This window comes from Ptychodera flava, chromosome 14 (genome assembly GCF_041260155.1).
Source record: "Ptychodera flava strain L36383 chromosome 14, AS_Pfla_20210202, whole genome shotgun sequence".
NCBI lineage: Eukaryota > Metazoa > Hemichordata > Enteropneusta > Ptychoderidae > Ptychodera > Ptychodera flava.
This window is the reverse complement of record NC_091941.1, coordinates 30,517,072-30,533,248: the sequence shown is the minus strand read 5'-3', so window position 1 is coordinate 30,533,248 and position 16,177 is coordinate 30,517,072. Positions and strand designations below refer to the sequence as shown.

At 36.3% G+C, this 16,177-nt stretch overlaps 2 protein-coding genes across 2 annotated transcripts in view; both read right to left on the bottom strand.

Moving 5' to 3' along the window:
* Nucleotides 1-16,177, bottom strand: part of LOC139150144 (small ribosomal subunit protein uS12m-like) — a 629,842-nt gene that overhangs the window by 452,733 nt on the left and 160,932 nt on the right. The window lies entirely within an intron of this gene.
* Nucleotides 165-16,177, bottom strand: part of LOC139150124 (actin-histidine N-methyltransferase-like) — a 17,720-nt gene continuing 1,707 nt past the window's right edge. The window contains exons 3-14 of the mRNA XM_070722295.1: nucleotides 14,960-15,052; nucleotides 13,728-13,873; nucleotides 13,218-13,290; nucleotides 12,652-12,762; nucleotides 12,031-12,111; nucleotides 11,409-11,473; nucleotides 11,134-11,192; nucleotides 9,390-9,504; nucleotides 8,618-8,859; nucleotides 7,558-7,643; nucleotides 6,958-7,115; nucleotides 165-6,377 (exon numbers count right to left, since the gene is read on the bottom strand). Coding sequence (XP_070578396.1) covers nucleotides 5,646-6,377; nucleotides 6,958-7,115; nucleotides 7,558-7,643; nucleotides 8,618-8,859; nucleotides 9,390-9,504; nucleotides 11,134-11,192; nucleotides 11,409-11,473; nucleotides 12,031-12,111; nucleotides 12,652-12,762; nucleotides 13,218-13,290; nucleotides 13,728-13,873; nucleotides 14,960-15,052 — 1,961 coding nt within the window. The 3' untranslated portion in view covers nucleotides 165-5,645. The remainder of the gene's footprint in view (nucleotides 6,378-6,957; nucleotides 7,116-7,557; nucleotides 7,644-8,617; nucleotides 8,860-9,389; nucleotides 9,505-11,133; nucleotides 11,193-11,408; nucleotides 11,474-12,030; nucleotides 12,112-12,651; nucleotides 12,763-13,217; nucleotides 13,291-13,727; nucleotides 13,874-14,959; nucleotides 15,053-16,177) is intronic.

The following is a 16,177-nucleotide window of genomic DNA, read 5'->3' as shown; positions in this document are numbered from 1 at the left end:
CCCAATCAAGCTTATCCAAGAATCCTCTTGACGAAAACTTCAAAATTCCATGCTGTTTAAAATACAAACCAACCAGATAATCTAGCAGAAAATTGCCAAGAGCAACCATTCTTGTTTTATATTCAGTTGATTTCAAATGATTTAACGAAAAAAATTTACACTCATCCAGTTTATCATAGCTTTTATTGATTTTTGGTCAAATCCACAAAAACTGCACTATTACAAAGGCACAGACTCTTGCAAATATCAGCCATCTACATATTGGGGCAGTTGTAAAAATATCCCTCGTTACTTTTTTGTCCCAATTGGCAGAAAATAAAAAGACTGGTCAATTCTTGTACTTTTTGTTCTTTTTTGCTGAGTAGAGCTTAAAATTTTCCCTTCAAACCACAACATGTGCTTATTGACATGTTATTTTTGCTCAAGAGGATCAGGTCTGTGTAAAAAGTTTGATACTGAATATGTGAAAATTTTGCTTTGTTCATTCTGCCCAACGAAAGGAAATCTACATATTTGCACCAAGGTAAAGCTCTTTCCTACATGTCATGATGATTTTGATCTTCAACTCAAGGCACCAATTAACCCCTTCACAACCTGCATTTTGGCTGCTGGAAATTTCCAGTACCGTATAATGATTTATTGGTATTATATATGCTGGAAAATTTTACTATATTGTGGTAGTCAAGGGGTTAAAAGAGAGGTCATGATAGAACAAAATTCCCAGTTTCTGGAAAAAAAGTTTGTGGATACAAAACTGCTGATGACAGTGAAATGAATTCTCTATGTCAAATATTTACATCTGAAATTCTTTTCAAATAATATCCATTTTCTATAAGTGTGAGCTTTCCAGTGTCTTTCATGTGTTCTGTGATGAAAAATCAATACTCACCTGGAATAAAGCCCAACTTCTTTGAGAAAAGGTAAAAAAAATCACATTACACAAAATTTTCAGAAAAAATGTTGACAGAATTCTCAAAAATCAATTACAAACATAGAAGCTCGATACACTCTTTACTTTAAGAGAAATCAAGGTACAAGTGTAGTTACAGATATCATTTTCTATACCACACCAGAAATATAGAGATGTACTTTTGAGACAAGTGTAAAAAATGCATTCAGAATTTACAAATCAAACTTGTTGAAAACCACCAAGATCCAAAGAATTATACCATAACTTCAGGTTGGTAAAATATATTCAAAGCTACAAGATATGCCTTGTGACTAAAATTTGAGATTGAATGTAAAATTGATATGTAAATATAAATTTCATATTCTGACAAGATCATGCAAGTCTTCTGAGTAGCCACTGTCCCTTCGCCAGGTGGGGGACTGTAAATTAGCTATGTTATTGGAGATACAGGTATTAACAGGAAAGACGATCCCTGCTCAGATTAGACTGATCCCTGCTAAGATTAGATTGATCCCTGCTCAGATTTCATTGATGACTGCTAAGATTTGGGTCATTCACTGGAATAGGAGTTTGTGACTTGTGGGAATGGTAGGGGAGAGTGATGTTTATTGGAATGTACAGAAATGCATGGTTTGGTTGGCTAGACAAGTGATAGGTGTAACCATGCAGATGAGAGTTTTGTGTGCATAGTGGGATATGGTAGGATTGATTTAGGACAAATTGGGCATGGTGTGTGAGGGAGTGGTAGTTTATAATATTGTCAAGTGTAATGATTTGGAATGATCATAAATGTTATGTATGAGGTAGATAAAGAATATTAGAGTAAGAATGTGATTTACAGAGACTTATACAAAAGTGTTCAAAAAAATTTGATGATTTTGATATTTGCATTAGAATGTTGGTACACATCTTGTTCAGATCATGAGGTTTGTTTGGTTCCCAGCACTGCAACTTATTTCATCATGATATGTGTTTTATCATTATGATATGAGGTGGGAAAATATGCATACATTATGTTGATTTTCTGTGGTAGAATTTACATATCTGTTGTGATCAGAACTTTTAGAAACAGAAATTCTGATGAAGGAAAAGATAGGTCAGACACATATGAATGATAGATAAAGTAACTTATACTGTGGCATGATGAGTAAAAGAAAGTGCATTGGTTATGATGGGATAGCTCGTGTAACTTTACACATGGCGGTATTGACTCCATTGTTAAACTTCCTGCAGAGTTTAGAAGGGTTGGCAAGATGTATAACATTGGTGAAAGGCAAGGCATTGCATCATCACATGGCAATGAAGTGACTTGGTCAGTGTTCAGTGTTCACAGTATAGAGTACATCAGCTTCAAGCACAGATATTTAGGAAGTCTATCTACAAGGAGCGACAGGCCAAGACCATTCTACAGTACATAAACTTATTGCAAGGTGCTTTTGTAGCCTTATGTTTATATTTTAGTGAAGTCTGTCGTCTACATCATCACAAGGTATTGATTAGTAATTCCATGCATTGATGCATCCCCTGGAATGTACATTTTGAAACCCTGGCTGTGCAGGAAGAAATTGTAAATTTGAAAACCACCAACAGTGGCAAATATCTCAAGGCTAACATGCCTACAATACGTTACAGTAAACATTCAAAAATCACCTGATATGATGTGTCTTACATACATTATAGATAAATCCACATAAAACATTCCATTCCAGGTCACATTGAATTGAATTCATGTAATCGAATCTCTCACTACTTTTCTTCAATATTTTAGTTCTACACATAAACCATATAATGATTCTTGGTCAACAGCATGTGGAAATAGCCTGTTTTCCTCTTGTGAACACAGCTTGCATGTAACTCAAGATTATTGTTGACACATAAATTTCTATCTTGGCTTCAGTTGTCGATACTGTGTGTCAACCACATGTGCACACATGCACAGCATATGTGTTGACTAGCCAAATACTCAGTATTTCAACATGCTCTACCGAGTACACCAAGCAAGTGAAGTTGAGAATATAAACAGAAAAAAATTCTGACATATTGTAAAAAGTTAGTTTACCAAAGTTGTCGCTGATACAAACATGATGATATAGTATCAAGTTCACTTGCATACACACTTCACATAAAACTGACTAACAAAATTTGCCAGTACATTGGTGTATGAAACTTCTGCAGAGATTAACACAAGTTTTCAGTAAAGTCCAGCTGTGAATAACCAAAGCTGTGATATTACAAAAGTTGTTCGTTTTGAAATTCAGTGAGCTTTAGAGCAGTGAAAGCCAGTCTTATGATATAAGATAAACAATCATGACTTGTGTTATTAATTCTTTTGTCTCATCTGTGCAATTACCATGGAGACCAACAAATTACCATGGAGATCAACAGACAACAGAGCTAAGGAATTCTGTGTCAGTGTCAGAAATATCAGGCATTTCTTGAACACACAGTACCACTCATAGTGCTATGAAGACAAAGCAAGTATATACAAAGATAAATCTTTCCATTGACAAAGAGAATACATGTACCTCAAACATTACTTTCCCAAAACCACTGGTACTGTACTTAGATGAGATCAGACCAGACTGGACTGGGCTAGGGCAGTCTTCCATCGAAAACCTCAGTTCTCAAGGTGTCTGCTTTAAAGAAGATTCAATAATGGAAATTAATTTCTTTTTTTTGTTCCACAAGCTTTAGGTACAGTACAGAAATACAGAAATGGGAGACTCAGAAGTCTGAATATATAAGAAATTTCAACCAAAAATTATGCCACAGTACCGTGGCAATGTATACCATCCAATAACAAAACTTATCTGACACAAGTCCTTCTACGAAAATTGAGACCTTTACAAGAGAAAGAAATGTGGAAGCAGAAGATACGATTGCTAGACTCTCATCTCAACAGAAATGAACCTTTCAAATTTTGCATTCAAACTTAAATTTTACATCGAAGGTAATGTGATGAACAAACAAAAGATGAAAATGAAATATCACACCTTGATTCGAAATAAATCTTTGCATAAAAACTACACCCTTGGTGTTAAAATAATAAAAAATATATACAAATCCATTGCGAGGAGGAGAAGTAAAAAATTTGACAACAAATTTACAAACACAAAGTAAAAATTACAGTATTACCAGTTGAGGGATACTTTTTGATAAAAATATGAACCTTGAAGAAAACAACAAATAAAGAACAATACTCAAGAAATAATAAACATTATTTCAGAGAAAATTTCAAATTAAAATTGAAAGACATCCGTGCAGTTTTCACGGATTTATTTTGCAATCATTCACATGTGTATTCTGACAAGAATTTACCACAACTAAAAAGAGAATGGGTCTCACTAACATTATACTAAACATCAGAAAACATTTCTCAAGGTTAAGTTTCTTCCTGGAAAAGGAAATATTGAAATGTCCATAGAACCTTTCCTAGAAAGCTTCGTCAAGTATACTACAAGAAATTGGTGTGCTTTGGTAATCTTGCCCATTCCCAAAAAGAAAGTGCTTATACACTTCACACCCTAATAAAATGAGATGTGGCTGACACACTTACCCAGTCATGACTGATGTTGCCATATTACCTTTCAGCTTAAGGTCTAGCAAACTGGCTGCCAGACTGACTTACCAATTCTTGTGTGTGTGTGTGTGTGTGTGTGTGTGTGTGTGTGTTTTGGGTGGGAGGTTGGGGGTTCTATTTCAGACTGGACAATTTGCATCGGTCCATTTAGTTCACCAATGACAACCAAAAATTCTTCATCAGTCTAAAGCCAACACGGTAGTTCCACATGGGCCTGCAATTTCTGAATAGGCCTCCTTACTTCTATGCTCGGCCAATGATGAACCTTCGGTACAGCTAGTTAACCAGTTCTGATGTCAGCCAACAAGTTTCAACTGATCCAACAAATTCTACAAAATTCACAATTCAGAATAACTGTGGCAGTTACGAACAACAAACAAACAAACTTATTAAGTACCCTTTGATATCATGACCCTTTCTCATGATTTCAGGCTTAAACTGGGAATTGCAATTTCCTGGCAGCTTGCTTTCAAACGTAAAACACAAAATGCTGACAGAAAAAAACTTGCCCAGATCAATGATAATGATTCCAATGTCATTATATAAATGAACAGAATATTTTTCCAATAAGAAAAGATGCAGCAAACTGCTCACTGAAACATTTGAACTTGATCCTTGACACTTTGAATATCCCAATAAGAAACTAAAAGACATGCACAACTACGCTACAGAAATTGTCAAAATATTTTGAATGAGAAATTCTCCAGAGGACCTGGCTGACAAAGTCCGATAAGTCAATCATTTCTCAGAAACAAAATAGGGTCAATATCCTGACTACTGAATGGAAACTTTAGTTTCTTTAGGTCAAAGAGCTCTTTTAGAAAGATTTGAAAAGCAAAAGTCTGCAGGAAGAATTTGTTCACTGGAGTTTGTAAGGATTGCATAAATTGGCTGCATTCTGTCAACATCCAACCTATTTCAAAGTTCCTGGAAGTCGTCCATGAAATATTTATCAGAGTTTCAGCAGCATAATCTCTGAATAGCATTATTTTGTTCTGAATGTAAAAATTTTGATACATTTTTGCTCAATTTTTATCTAGTCTATGACCAATAATTTGTAAGTTTTGTAAGTTGTAATGTGGAGCATGATCCAACAATTTGTAATATTCTGTTTATTGACAGGCACCTGAAAAGATTTTACTAGTTCAGGGAGGTTCAGTTCCCATTATTGTCTTGCTGAGTAACCTCTAGGCTGTATTTAGTCACCTCAACTGATGACACATTGCTATTGTTGTCCATATCAAGAGGTGGAGTCTCTTCACCACATTTGGTAATACCGGTGGAACTGTCAGTTGTTCCATTCATTACTTGAGGAATCTCAGCATCACTGTTTCCTGTGCCTTGGGCAGATTTCTGTTGCTTGGTTCCAAGTTCTTGTGTTCCATCTTGCACATCATCGGCAGCCTCATTCAGCTGTGTTTCCAATGGTTCCTGGCAGTTATAGTCTATGTCGGTAAAGTCTATCTTCACTGCATCTCCATTAGAAGATTCTGTAGACTGGACACCTCTGGCTGGGCGATCGTTCCCAGCATTTGGTTCTTCTTTGGTGTCTTCAGCAAGTGCGCCATCGTGGTTTGTTTGCAACGATCTCACCTCTGTTGATTTGTCGTCACTCTTAGCTGTCTCTTCCACACCATCTCTGACAGCGCCCTCATCAGCACCTGCAACTTCCACAACGCCATTCACCTGTTGCTTGGCAACACCGGAGTCTTCCTCCTCCTCTTCCTCCTCCTGTATGATTTCCAGTTTGTTCTGAGTTGCTGCCTCTTTCCTCAGGTTCCCATAATCCTTTGCCTTCTGTAGGATTTTCTTTTCTGTCAGCTTTAATTGAATGATGAGCCTGGCGTGATCAGTTAGATCACCCTTCTCCAGGATGGCTTCATCTTCCTGCACAGAAACAAAACATAAAAGAGTAATTCACTGACAGTGAACAGCATAACTCTCAAACCTGAAATTAACGCTGCTTCAATGACCGTGCATTTTAGTGCCTATGATATTTGACGATGAAGTACAGAACATAATTATTTGGTGTGTTATAATTTCCTCACTTGCCACAGAAGTTCTGAAATACACACTACCAGGTATTATTAATTTCAGTATTCTTAACATCTGATCTGATGTTATTACTGGTACTGCGATGCAACACTCTGTGTAATTACTTTTTTATACAACATGAAACATATAACAATCATAGAAAGCATGCTTTATGAGAACACCCTATGTTGTGTAGAGTCATTACTCTGTCTGAGGTTTAATATCAGTAGACATAATGTGGGTTCACATCAAGATGTGTCTCTTTCATGGAAGTTCAATCAGTTGATCCAAGCAGAATGTCTCTGTTACGGTGAACATTTCTCAGACAAAAATTTATTGCTAATCCTCTTTCATGGATTGTCCCCCCCCCCCCCTCACCACCACCACCATACCACCCCCTCCAGATTTTGCAAGATTTCTTTCATGACTCTACCTGAATGGTCGACTTATACATCTTCAATAGAAGGTTGAGTCTTGCATCCAGGAAGGTCCACACCTTGGTTTCATTCTCAATGCTCACGATAGAGTCAGCATTGTACAGTGATCGTAACTTTGAAACATTTGGCGATACCAATCTGGTTTTCAGCTCATCTGTAGAAGTCCAAAAAGTAATACAAATCAAATCAAAAATACAAATAATTTTTGGTGACTGAGTCTTCCGTGTGTATGATTGAGATATATTTATCAAATAATGATTTTACTCAAAGGAAGATTGTCCTTGTTAAAATCTTTTGACTGAAACTTGCTGTTTATGTTGGGTACACTTTGACCATGACATTTGCTCATATACCTGAGCGAAGAGCTTGCAAAACTGATACAACGTTGATATATTCATCATTATCTTTTTCTAGAGACATGCTTTGTTGTCTCTTGCATCAATGTTGCAAACACAGTAAACATTTATCTATTAAATGTCTTTCATTTTACGTAAAATAATGCAGTAAATACAAAGCTTTAGGTTATGGAAATCCGCAATTTGGTCCAGTTTTTACTTTCTCTACAAGACATTGCCAACGATATTTTTCTCTCTCACCTTCATTCATAGAGAAGATTCTGAGAAAGGCCAACAGGTCTTGGGTGACTGGCTTATCAGTGTTTGACAGGAAGAAGGTTCCAGATCTGCAAGATGATCAAAATGATATCTTTAACACCAGTAAGCTTTGATGATAGACACTTCACACAGTAAACTGATCGTGACTTTATCTGAAAATGGGCACCTTGACACAATAACCGGTCTTTGGTTTGCCTTTAGGAGCAACAGAGAATTAGTTATAACGACAGCTAAAGTCTGTGTAATCACATCATTGTTCATTTAACTGGTAATACAGGAACCCTTGAGTCTTGTGCTTGGTTGGTGTCTCCCTTGATGACACTGACAGTCATGAAAATTTCAAGTCGTGAGGTGAGCTCATGTTGTCTTTGCCAAGGAGAAAATGACACTGATGCCAGGAATTTCATGTATTCTTTTACAAACTTGATATAGACTTAATCAGTAAGTCTCAGCAACCATTACTCTGACTCCCTGAAGGACATGAGCATGACAGAAATGTACATGAACACAAGTGGCCATTATAATATTATCCGTGAAGAGTCTTGGGAAGCACAAACGGAAATGGATCAAGGGATCGACTCAGAGTATTTAGTAGGAGAGATTTTACCCATAATTAACATTTACAAGGACTGTACAAAATTTGAAGCCTGAGAGACTATCACTCCAGATTCAAATATGTTTCTCATAGAACATCAATTAATACCAAATACTTTGGTGTTCCTCATTTAGGCCATTTAAAGAAAATTCTGTGTTCACCGTCCTTGAATTTTTGAGAAACCTACCAGCTAGCCAGGGAAAAAAAACAAACAGACAACAAAAACATGAGTGTATTAATATAAGCTCAATTTTTATATGGTTTCCTTTTGAAAAATAACATTTTTATTTGAAATAATGTTAACATTGTGTTTTTTTTCTTAACTTTCTCTGAAAACCTACCGGAATACTGACGACAAACAGAGAATTTTATTTAAGCGCCTTACTTAAGGAACAAGATCATCACAGGTTAAATGTATATGTAAGTCATTTTTTTAAGTAAACTCACACTGCCAATCTCATCCTGGCCAAAAGTTCCGCCTTCATTGCAAACAGTGAGTCATTCTTGCTGACTCCCAGCTTCAAGGTGGTTTTGTCCTTTTGGTTCTCAGGGTAGACGAACCCATCATGTATCAGCATTTCTGCATTGGTCCTGGCACCGTAGAAGATGAGAAGCTGATCTCCAGCTTTGAAGTCTCTCATGGCGATGCAATGCAGTGAGTCAGCCTTGATGTCAAATCCTGTGGTTATCTGTCAAGATATTGTAGTGCACTCAGATAATGAATATGGAGTACAATGGGATTGATGCCGCGTGTGATTAACATTTTTATTACCTTTGTCAGATTGTCATTCAATCATCATACACATCATACACACTCTTACATGTGGCATTCAAATTAACAATCTAGTGTCTGAAAAGTCAGCAAACAATCAATAATCAAGATCGCAAACCATGTAAACTAACAAATAAATACATTTAAATAAATAAATAAATAAATAAACAAGAGAGAAGTATGTGAATCCTAACTTGTTGATTGTGTTCTGACAATTCATGTATGGCAGTCATTTACAGTAAAGGAAGACTGGACACACTAACCACCACCAGAGGGCAGCACCTACTAGTATAGATTTGCTTGTTGCTACAACATTGGGAATTACAACAATTACTACAAAACCATTCTGCAGAGAGCCTTAGGGTTATAGACACTGTGAGAAAACTTACAATGCAACTCAATGCAGAGAAGAGAAGTGGATACAAAGATGAATTGTATGTGACTTACAGAACCATTGGCATGGTTGCACATATCCCACAGTGGTACTAGCGCTGTAGTCAGCTGTACAGCGTCCTTGGCCGGAATTTGATTCTGCCTGGTCATCACTGTCGACACTGCCCATCTGTTGGTGAAATGTGTGAAAGTTAACTCCCATAATCTTACTTCCTCTGCCATTATGTTTACTGGGGTGTGACTGAAAACCCCGCTGCCTAGTATGAGGGCCATATAGACACATCTACTTATCCATTACAAATAGAAGATCAAGAGGTGCATGTATTTGCACTTAACGATGAAGAAGGCGATTTCATAGGCAAAAATAAAATCTGATTGAAATGTTGCCAAGTTGAACTTTCACTGGCAGGTGACATGTTTGTTGTTTATTTATTTGTCTGAGAATGATATGGTACATTTGAAGACAAGAAGGAATAAATATTAAGGAAAGAATGGGTAAATGGAGAATCTGGAAATAGTTGACAGCTAGTCCTGCCTGAACACTGTCATGATAACATTTAATATCACGTCAACATTTACACAAATGACCAAAATACAAATGATAAGCATTCTCAACCATGCTACCATAAAAATACAACAAACAAAATTCTGCTGTGATAGCATGTTCCTTAATTAGAAGGGCAGCAGATGTAACTGTTGATGATTTTTTCACTAATACCATATTGTGTTGAATGTGATCTGCAAGTTCTTGTTCTAATACCCACAGCATGTTGAACTGCCCACAGTTGAGCTTGCCAACACAGCATTTACCTGTATAGGTGTAAACTGCAGTGCTATTGTTTACATTTGAATTCTAGTCCAGATCAGAATTCACTTGTCAATAATAACATTACAGTTTTCAAATGTACAGGCTGAGTTGACAAACTGGATACTGTGTATCTCGACATGCTTTGGGGGAGTGGAACAAGAAACTAAGGTTGACATTAAAGACAAAAATCATCAAAAGTTACAGCAACTGTCCAATTAAGTGACGGCAGGTCCAAGAAATGTGGCAGTGATGAAGGAAATTCAGAGCAGTTCATAAAGGACAGTCTTTGATTGGATGAAACCTTAGCACATGATACCTCATTTGCATAAAAATATTTTACAACGACTTTAGAACACCAGATATGTTGCCATGGAAGCAAACAGAATAGAAGATAAGAGAGCAAAAATGCATAACCAGTACATTGTGTGTGGTTTGTGGAGGGACTGTGGTGCGGATAAGAGTACATTGCCTGACAATATGCAGCTTTTCTTTATGGTACCTTTCATTCTGGTCTAATAAAATAAGCTTCATTTGTCAAGGGAGACATTCCTGTTGCTTGCAAGAGGAATGAAAGACATTGTCTTCTGTTATGAATTTACAATTTGCTTCAAAGTTTTGTCATTTTTTCAGTCTTATTAGTAATAAGTCACCAACGACACTGCTGAGGAGGTTGTCTTGTATGTCTGTTGTCAACCACAAGTGCCTCTAAAATACAGTTTATCTCCTGTTTGTGTACCTAGGTCGTAATCTTATCTACACCACAAACATGATATGCAAATAATGAAATATCTGAAAAAAAAAGTGCTTCAAAAAATAGATGTCAAGAAGAGAATACAGACACGAAAGATGTATGCAGCTGAAACTTTGATTAAAATAAGAAAGTTGAAAGAACCGCACAGACACCAATAGAATGCAAGAAAGGTAAGGTTTATAAAGAAGACTGACATAGTACAAGATTTTACCGAACAGATATCAAGGGAATTCACATACCTGTAGTCATCAAAAATGAAATTATCTTTCAGTGGAATCTGTGTTGAATCTGGCAGATTCTGAAGTAGACAAGATTTGTTTGTTTGTTTTTAACTTTGATGCATGCTGTTTTTTCATTGTTTTTTGTTGCAACAAAATACATCAATGATGGACAGTGTGCGATTACTAATTTTGATGGTGATTATAACACAGTCATGAGCTGTTTATTTGTCACAGTCTAAAGAAGGATGTACCCGACACCCCAAGCTCCATTATTTGGTTTGAAATAGACTCACCTGGAAGAGTCTGTAGAAATATGCATACTGTCTTGCAATATTTTTGTATTGTTTTAAAGCATCCTCTGAAATATAAAAATGAAAAAGTGTTCTTATTCATGATAACAATTGAAACGATTAGATAGCTGTATTTCGGTAAAACAATTCGTGACATATTGTATCATCAATGCATGTACACTGCGTCAAAGTCAATTTAATATACTTGGATAATCAGATACTTGGATAATCATATTTCAGGCGCTCAAAAAGGTTTAAAAAACACTTTTATGGTCTGCTCCCAGTATGGACTCATTTTGGAATTCAATAAAGTGTTCACTTGTCTTGTTTTTGTGAAAATCGAAAATTGAATTTGTCCCCATGGCACCAACACTGGGTAAATTAGAAAATTTGAATTTCTATTCTTAAAAGATTTTACTTAATTTACATCTCTAATGCCAAATTTTGCTTGATGACTTCGGGTTTTATTCTGGATCATAAAGGGCATACGTTTGACATCTCCTTGAACTACGAAACATCGACTTTAAATCTCTTTGTTTCAAGGTGGGTAACCAATCAGTTGCAGTGACACACTGCCAACCATCAACTATCCTCACAGATGATTTAATTCCCAAATCCTGCTTACCAAGTGCAGGAGATTCTTTTAACATCTGTAGCTCTTCCATGGTGAAATAGAGAGGAGTTGTGTACGTACGTGGAAGTGTTTCTGAGACAAAGAGTTATGGGATAAACAGCTACAGCTTGGTCAAAGTGATCACACTAAACCTATACAGAAATGTTGGTTTTCTTTTTTTGCCAGTTCTATTACTTTGCAGTTGCCTTAAAACCTGTATTTTATCCACCGAGTATAAGATTTGCTAGTCCAGTTGTCATCTCTGATTAACTTCTAAGACATCCTTTGGGAGTGAGGACATGGAATGTTCTAATGGTAGCTTGGCTGCATTGCAATACTAACAACATCAAACAAACATACATGAAACAATATCACTGGGTAAAACTCAATTATTTGTAAGTAAATGGTATGCTTTCATCAACATTATTCACAACTGGACACTTTTTTTCATTGAAGTTTTGAGATACTGGTCAGGCTAAATTCACAAAAATATGTGGGAAAATCTTTTAAAGGGCTGGTATCTGTAACTGCTGATGATTTTTGCGCTATATTAGTTTGTTTGTCAATTGCAAGTTCTTGTTCTACTCCCAAAAGCATTTTCATTTTGGTTTTTGGTCTGAAATTAAAGGATACTGATGTAAGGCTGCCAGAAGGAGTCTGGTAAGTATTTCTCACACAGTACATGGACTGATAACAAGATATTTGGCATTGCTTGTAAGACTCGGTCCTTGGCTACAAGATTGCCTGAAAGAGGGGGAAAAATCACTTGGTCAATTGTATCAAAGGACACTATGTTTGACAATTTAGAAAATGCACAGAAAATTCAGGTAAAATCTTCAAGAATTCAGGAAACTTAATGTGCATGTAAATTATATGTGTATAAAAATGTTGACAAATAACAGATGTTTACATACTTTTATTCTCTGTAGTCTTGTGTATTGATAGAGTTCATACATGGAAAGCTCAAAGGCATGTGCACCATGTGACTCACTACTCCAGCCAATAACAAATACACAATGTACTGAGTATGTCAGAAAATAGTTTATTGATAATTATATAATTTACTTGATTCTATTGTCTCCAAGATGGTAAATTATGGCATGACATATCATAGTAATTTTATTGCTTTTCTGGTGTGATGCGAAAGTTTACTTTTTACAGCTACTTATTATTATTAATTGTCAACTACACATACTAACCGAGACAAGACGTCTTGGCTGTTTCAGTTGTCAACATGACTTTCCGGGGTATAGTCAACAGGTCTTTATTAACCTATAATGAGTAAGCAAACATGCAAACATAGACAGTGAAATGAAAGAATGCTTATATCAGTGATATGTCAGGTTATATTAACTTCTTTTAGAAAGAAAAAATACAGAAATCAGTTTTATGAGGCCGAGGCATATGACAGTCTATTGTGTCACTACCCAGCTTTGAATCTGCTAGCTTTAAACGCATGTCCTTGACAGTTTGGTTAAAAACAGACTCACAGGCATCCATTATAAATCCATACTATGCCAGCTCACTGAACTGTGCTTAACAAAACTTAATACTGTCGAAAGGAGGAGGGCATGGCTATATTGCAAAACAAACAGAGGTGGGGGAGGGGTTGGGCACTGAGAAAGTCAAGGCAAATGATAACCATGGTTCACTCTGTAATCCCTCTCCCTGCCCCCCACCCCAATCAAAATTAAAACCTCACATCTGACCTTTATATCTTGGAGAGCTTTGAGACCATAGCCTTTGTCTGGGTAGTCTTCTATCTCCACATGGTCTGTCTTGATTTCGTGGGCATTGAGCCAAGACATGAAGTCATCCAAGGCATCTGCTCTTGGAGGTTCCTCCTTACGCAGGTCTTATTGAGAAAAACAAGCAAAGAATCATAATTCTGTTGTTGTAATGTAATCGACTGGCAGTTTATTTTAAACGAACTGAGCAAGGAATTTCATGTACAGATGGCATTTTTTGAACACATGTAACATGATGTTCTGTGACCATAAAACAGGCGAGGGTAATCAATTGTCAACATAAATAAAATTCAAAATTAAATGATAAGTAGATTTTAAACAATCAACAAAGTATAAAATTGGCATGTAAAAATTAGGAAGTCAACGCATGCATACACAGAATAAAAGTTGTTTAGCAGATACTTCATTGGTGAAAGTCTCTGACTGGCTGATCAAAAACACAGCTAACATCATTTGTATTTTGGAGAAAGGATTGAACTGGGAAGGTTACATTGAAACTGAACACTGAACACTGTTGCATTGAGCCCCACTATCATAAAGTTATCCTGCTGCAGAAATGGCACAGCACTATAGTCTTGTGACCATTGTGTTGTACAATGCAATGTCCTTGGCTAAGTTTAATCACATGTAGGTAGATTGGACTAATTCACAGAGACATGAAAAGGCATCCCTTTGGCTCACTCCACATCTGTGATGTGGAGTGAGCCAAAGTGAACCTACAGTATACTGAACCAAATTGTTGTCATAATCTACTTTTTCAGGTAGCTTTTCATGATACACATAAGAATGATTATAGTTCTCTTTGGGATATGATCTTAAATTACAAGAAGAATCTGATCTCACAAATTGTTCAGTCTAGCCATAATCAACTTGTTGCACTGTTGCTGGCACTGACTTATTTTGACTTTGATAATTATAACCCTTTTCCTGCCAGACAGTATGACTTCCCCATCAGCCTAGTCAGTAAAAAGCAGTATTGAGCCAAAACATGACATATTTTCACCCACTTGGTCTGTTATAGCATCTTTAGTCCATAAAAATCAAGTTTACAGTATTTTTGTTTTCAATGGCCTTCAAATGTACAGTATTATGTTAAAATACACCATATGGAATATGTTGTGTTTCACTAATTTTAACCATCTTCACCTGATGGTGAAAATATGGACTTGGCAGGAAAAGGGTTAATGACTCACCAGCCTGTTTTTCTCTTATAGCTTCGACCAGTTTGTGAATATCCATGAACTCTTGCCACTGTCTAGCACCTGACAAGACAGGGCCACTTGCCTCTGTAGGTAAAATTTCACACGACAAAATGATACATGAATGCATGTCACCATCAGTTTCTGGTCTAAAGAATGACTTTTCAGTTTCATGAAGCTGACACAACCGAAGTATCCTTCGTGAACGATTGAAGTTACTGGGAAGTGGACATATATAACAGCCAGACATGCTTAAGGTCCTAGTCTGTTTGGGTGCTAAATTAAAATTTGCTAAAATTCTTATATTTTGACGGTGAAATCTTTCGTAAATGACAAGAAGAGAAAGTTTTGTCTTCAAAACGCATCAGTTCCTCCTCTCAGCTTGAAATGCCAAAACACACATATACCATAAGTAACATTCGATTAATGTCATGACTCTATCAATCAGTCATCAACTGACAAACACAACAGCATAAGTCCAGATATGAAACTGCAGCCATGCGGTGTTAATTGCATCATGTTTTTTAGTAAAAATTTACAATGATTAGTACAATGTGAAAAAAGGTTAGTTTCACTTCCTTTTTGCCTACTGTTGTGCTGCTGTTCCTGTGAATTTGTTGAAAGCTGACAAATGAGAAATAACCAATTCTTGTCACAGAAGAATAGGGGCAAGCTAAATCTTACAATTCACTGTCATAGTCATCTTCATCACAACAACTATACCAACAGTACAATCATCATCATCATCATCATCACAACTACCAACCCTACAATCATCATAATCATCATCATAACCACAACAACCAACCCTACAGTACTACGAATCACTATCACCATCATCATCGTCATCGTCATCATCATCATCATCATTACAACTCCTTGAATTATCATCATCATTATCATAAAAACTACAACCCTACAATAATCATCATCATCATCATCATCAATATCATCACAACTACCACCCCTTGAATTATCATCACCATCATCATAACAACTACCAACCAATCAATCATCATCATCCTCATCATCACAACTACCATCCCTTGAATTATCATCACCAATATCATCATCATCATAACAACTACCAACCCTACAATCATCATCATCATCATCATCATCATCATCATCAATATCATCACAACTACCACCCCTTGAATTATCATCACCATCATCATAACAACTACCAACCAAACAATCATCATCATCATC